This window comes from Acomys minous (assembly GCF_964271855.1).
Source record: "Acomys minous genome assembly, chromosome: 10".
Lineage (NCBI taxonomy): Eukaryota > Metazoa > Chordata > Mammalia > Rodentia > Muridae > Acomys > Acomys minous.
Window position 1 is genome coordinate 97516503 of NC_140491.1, and position 6176 is coordinate 97522678.

The 6176-nt window shown below is 37.2% G+C and overlaps 1 protein-coding gene across 10 annotated transcripts in view; it reads left to right on the forward strand.

Annotated features, from left to right (window-relative positions):
• SLC4A10 (solute carrier family 4 member 10) overlaps positions 1–5661 on the forward strand; it is a 257846-nt gene extending 252185 nt beyond the window's left edge. For all 10 annotated transcript variants that reach the window (XM_084797965.1, XM_084797968.1, XM_084797974.1 and 7 more), the window contains one exon: positions 3638–5661. In XM_084797965.1, coding sequence (XP_084654091.1) covers positions 3638–3704 — 67 coding nt within the window. In that variant the 3' untranslated portion in view covers positions 3705–5661. The remainder of the gene's footprint in view (positions 1–3637) is intronic.
• Positions 5662–6176: the final 515 nt, after the last annotated feature.

Here is a 6176-nt window from a genome sequence, read left to right on the forward strand (position 1 = left end):
CGCTCAATGAGTTGCCTCTACAGTTTTTATCAAACTACATAAGAGGCTTCTCTGAAGATGGCTGAGCAAGGCACTGATCTCTAAGTATAACAGTATCATTAGGCATCATAGTATTGCTACATTGTTTGTTGTGTTTGTTTGTCTTAGTTTTCAACAGCAGTGATTGATTTTAGACTAGATCCCTGGGCTATCTAGTCTCAGGTTCTTGGTTACCCAAGCAGTTTTGGGTATAGGTTGCATATTGGTTGGCTATTCCCACAGAATTTGTGCCAACATGTCTGAGCATATCTTATAGGCAGGACAACATTGTGGATTAAAGAGTTTGTACCTGGATTGATGTTAATGTTTTCTCCTTTGGTAGCTTGCAGTGTACCTTCCTGTACCAAAGACTCTAGGACATAAAGGCGGAGGCTCTATGTAGGCATCAGCTTGATTTCTCCATGTTCAATGAGTTGCCACCACAGTTTCTTAAATAGTTTGAAAAAAACTGGTTTCTCAAAAACTACATTTAGTGCACAATTAGTGAATACTTACAATGATTTATACCATGGACTCCTAAGAACATTTTTTGCAGTGGTACCTATCAGTTCTGGGAAAGGGGACATTTCCAGTTCTTTGAGTCTTCATACAGTGCATTTTGACCATATTCATCCCTAACCTTCTCCCGACTCCTTCCTGATATACCCCCATTTAACCAACCCCCCCAACTTTGACTCCTCTTTTATTTATTAAGCCACTGAATCTTGTTTGTGCTGTCAAAAAATTTCCAGGTGTGGGGCCATCCGCTCCAGCATGGCTAACCAGCCAGGCTGGTTTCCTGATTCTCTTTCCATCCCTCCTTTGTACTCCCTACTATCACGGATTCTCCTTTGCTGTAATTTCTTAGGCCCGAGCCTTTCCCCAACTTCTTGATGAATACTAGTCAGGACAATATTTGAGAGCCATGAATGAAACGTTCTCATAGGTTCCTCAGTAGCCTGTCAGTAGTGGTCCTTTTTGTTCTCTCCTGAAATGTAACTTTAGTTTTATGGTTTTAGTTAGTTTGTCTTTTTGAGATTATTCTATGATTATATCTTTCCCCTTTCCCTATCCCTCTTTACAAACCCTCATGTACCTCTTGCTCTCCTTTAAATTCGTGGACTCTTTTTCATTAATTATTATCATACATATGTATATGTATATACATGTATATTTCTAAATACAATGTAATCAGTCTGCATAGTGTTAATTGTGTGTATGTTTCAGGACTGGCCAGTAAGGATAGTTTATCTATTGTGTATTCCTAGATCTTTCTAGAATACCTGACAATATGTTTATTATAATAAGAAATGATACATATGTGATATGCTTGTTTAAATTATAGCCTAGAGTTTATTAGCATCTAGGAAACATATAATAAAAATACACACACACACACACACACACACACACAGAGAGAGAGAGAGAGAGAGAGAGAGAGAGAGAGAGAGAGAGAGAGAGAACAACATACAATTAGAAAATCCAAAGAAAACATTTTCATAGAGGTCCTAAGCTTATTATAATACTTTTCCTACCCCAAATTAATTTTAATGGTTACAAAATAGTCGTTTTCAGGTATTATTTTATGATATAAAACACCAATATAATCAAAGCAGCTCAGGAGGAAGCTTTTCTGTGGATCAAGGATCAAGTTGATGTCCTCTCTCTCTCTCTCTCTCTCTCTCTCTCTCTCTCTCTCTCTCTCTCCCTCCCTCCCTCCCTCCTTCCCTCCCTCCTTTTCCCTCTCCTCACTGCTTAGTGACAAATGGTGCCACTGACCACTGAGAAATCATGTATTGATCAAGAAGTTTAACTAATACCTAAGTTCCAAAGTATTATATACAGAGCAGTTGTGCGAGATTAAAGGCTAATGTACCTCTCCTGACAGTCTATTAGAAACACAAATACCAGAATCATTATTCTAGAAGTGAGCTACAAGAAGTCTCAGAGACCATCTGCTCGAAAGTTCAATTTAGTGTTGAAGAAACCCAGTCTCAGAGAGGCTAAATCATTGGTTATAGGTCATACACCTCACCTTAACTCAAGGAGATGAAAATAGATAATCCACCTGTAGTTCTACCTCATTCTATTGGGCTTTGCTGGCTTTGTTTGACAAAAGAGGTGAATATAGGTGAAGTCCAAGGACACGTTAATTTGGAAAGCAGAATAGCAGACACTTGTCTCATAAAAGGAACTTAAAGTAGAAAAAAAAAAGTGAGTCATACAGATAGAGAAGTTAAAAATACAGAATTAAGGCACTCAACACATCATGTGCACACTGTCATCTCTTCTCATGGAAGGAGAAAAGAAAAGGGAAAAAAGTTGCTTTGCTCTGACCTATAAGGAGTATGTGCTGAGAAGTGTGGCAGGCATAAACCCGGGTGCCATAGACACTCGCTCACACCAGCTCTCAGTGCTGGCAGCATGCCACAGATGGCAGAAGCTCCGCCACTTCTTACCTGATGGCGCCGGGTGGTGGTGACAACTGAGAAGGGCTGTTTCTAGCTCGAATTGGAGAAAAAACAATTTTAAAAACACACTCTTAGAATATTCTTAAGTTATTGACCACTAAGAAAGATGCACAGGAAAACCCATAGAAAACATAACTTGGTTCCTTTATCAGCCAGAGAAGAGTTGTAAAGCTAAGAGTGCTGCCACCTTCGATTATCTCATAAACGTGCATTAAGGACTGAAATTAACAGCAAAAACTGTGTTGATTCATCTAGAGGGGGGTCCCAGAGGCTGAGTGTAGGTTGTTCTTTATGCCATAAATTGGAGAACAGAGACCTCCAGTGCATGGGCTGTGCCAGACAACAGAAGTATTGGAGGAAGGAGCGTCCATGGAAAGTTCATGTGAGAGTAGAAGAAGTCCATAATGGTAGAAATAGTGCAGATAACTCAACAAAGAGGGTAGGCACGGTATCAACACGATCGTTGTTGAAGTTAACTGGAAGATGAGATTCAACAGAAGCTTTTGAGGTGTGAGTTTATTCTAGAAGGAAGTGAAGCATCACTCTTCTGCTGTGTGGTCTGAGGGTTTTTCTGTAAACATAGCACAGGTGTGTGGAGAGCAGTGAGCCGTTCTCTCAGACTAAAAAAGGTAGGTGTGTCTGCCCTACCTATCAAGACCTCATTTTTACCAGAGACCACAGAGCAGTCCAGGAACAAAGGAAAGGCCACCGTCAGCAGCTCCTGCCAGTCCCTTCCCCAGCACCTCCTTCTGTCATTCTCTAGTCTTCTGCTACCTTACTGTGGAGCATGACTGACATTTTTCACCAGTTATCAGTTATTCATTTGCCCAGATGTGGACTGTGTATTAATCTTGCATGCTTTTAGAACTCTGTGGAAATGTGGGGGTTTTTGTGTGTGTGCGTGTGTCTCGGTGTCTGTTTTTGAATTTCCCCCTCTCTGCAGTTCTTGATTTCTAACTCACACAGTGCAGAGGACTTAATTGCTGGCTGTCTATCTGCATTGCAGCATGAGAGAGCAATGCCTGAGAGCTCTTATGTTTCTTTGAGATTTATGGATTTGGTGTCTGAAAAAAAAGCGGGTCTCATAGTAACCAAGCTGGATTGTAGTAGTAAATTTCTCCTCCCTTTTTTCTTTTCTTCCCCTTTAGCATTGAAAACCGAAAAGAGAAGAAAGCTGACTCAGGGAAAGGTGTTGACAGGGAGACTTGTCTATGACTTGATCTTCAATTTATTTTTTACATATATATGAGAAGAGTGTCACAATTATTAATAAAACTGCTTTGATCATGTATTGTAAATCCTGTCTCCCATCCCAAATCCTCCTTCATACTGTAAGTAGTGCAACCCTTGTTTCATTTCTGTGTTTAATCTCTGAGCAGTGCTACACCCTTGTGAGCAGATCTGATAGCTAATGCAAGTTTCCCATGTTACTGCTATAAGTAAGACATTCTCCAACACAGGATTCTCTTTGTCAGCATTATGAGAACAATGTGTTTTTAAGAAATATGTCATATTTACCTAGTTGTGTTTTCCTTCCTTAGTAACATGAAGATGCCTGATAATTTTAGTCAGAACAATTTTGAAAAGTAGTCTTACTTTTTATTTTTTATGGCATAGAATTAGTGACTTGTTTAGAAAGGCCCAAGTCAAAGAATTACTTTGAAAGCATTTTTAATAATTGTATTTATGTATTTCCTTGACTTAATATGATACATTTAATACTTTCTATCTAACTGATACTTCAAGTCATTGGAGAAAGAGACCTGTTCATACCTTCTTAAAAGACATACTGCACAGAGCCAAGTAATATTTGCTTAGAATTCAAGTTGTAACCACACAGTCAAGTACTAGGCTTGTATGAAAGGCTTTAGAGATATTTGAAGAGCTGTGTGGGATTTTGCATTTTAAATCCTTACCAGAGATGTGCCATTGGATCTCCCTCCCACTGACAGCAGTTGCTTCCCAAATACACCTATGACACACATACTTACGGAATGCCACACGGTGAGTCATGGTACATGAAATGCCACTCCTACTCAGCTGTTCTGCTGACAATGGTCATGTACTGCTTAGTTTTGGTTCCTATCATGTTGTCATGTTAGACCAACAGGTCTCCAACTATATATATATATTTTATTTTTTTGCAAAGCTCTTTTCCACATTTTAATTAAATGCATGTTATGGGAGAACAATCTTTGAACTCAAATTTCAGATTCTGTTAGAGAAGGTTATGTAAATATTTCAATCTATATGAAACATTCCACTTTTACTAAGCTTATTGAAACAGAAAGGAAGTTGTGGATTTCTGAGTCTTACTAAATATAAATTTCACTTAGCTTTAGATAAATATGAGTTAATAAAATAAAATCTCATAGGGTTCTTAGTTCCTACAAATTATCAATGATTGACAACATATAATCTTTCCTTGTCCAAATTTAGAAAAATTCAGAGCCTAGTGGCTTTTATAAACTAATATACTCCATGTAAATGCATATAATTGGGGAAATCCTTTTTGTTATTTAGCTAATGAAGGTTGAAAACAACAAAGCCTACATTAACTTTAATATTTTGATATCTTTTGAACAAAAAGCTTCCTTACAATCCTTTCACAAGCCATTTTTAATGATATAAGCCAAAACTATGAGAAAAATCTGCAGTTAGTAAAGTTTGTATTTATAAATGATGAAGAAAATGCAAAACTATCTGTTCCAAATGTGCTACCTTTGTGTATGGTGTAATAGTGACACTCCATCTAAACATTCTCATTGTTTATGACTTATCAAGTCAGTCCCCAAAGCAGTCTCCCCATGTCTCCATAGAATAATGCCTGTTCTGTTAAAAATGGCCAGTGAATTCAACTTCACATGATACATGATCACTGGTGCAAACAAGCAATCATCCTATGAAATTCTGTATCTCTGAGTATTTTTATAGTAATTTTGTTCTTGTGTGAATTTTAATGCTATCTCTATCCTAATATTTTGAAATCATATAAAATATAAGAAAATGTAGTATTATATATTTACTCCTAATTTCAGATTCCTGGTCAAAATTACTGAATATCTCGAATGTAATTTATTGCAATGTTTAAGTAAAGTGTAAATGTGACTAGGATATTGTGTTTTTCAAAACTAAGACATGTTATGTGGAAATAAATATTTATCCTGACTAATTTACATGCTTATTTTAAAATGTGTGCAATGTGTCTTGTCTTTATTTTTTCTTCATATTAATCATCAAATCAGGTTAAGTATTTTAGTAGTCTAAGCACAACATTTAAATTAAGACATCCCTACAGTAAAGAAACATTCGTGACATAAACATTTCAAGAACATTCAAACAACTCTAAATGTATGAACAGAAAATGATGAGGAATTTTTAAGGATATATATGCCCTGTTCCCCACAGAACACAGTACAAGTGATGCTACCCCTATAGTAAGTGAAAGGCTCATTATGGGATCCATACTATTAGAGCTCATGAGTCTGCACTTTTAAAGTGTATATTTCCTAAATGTATCCCCTCTGCTTGCTGTAGACGTCAAATGAGACCCCAGTTCTTTGCAGTCACCTAGTAAAATCTTGTGAAAACTGTATTTGGAAATGTACCTGCTTAATAATTCATAATTCTCCTGACTAGTAGGTTCTCTTGTAATTGCTCCCACTTACCGGCATACACGTTGTATCT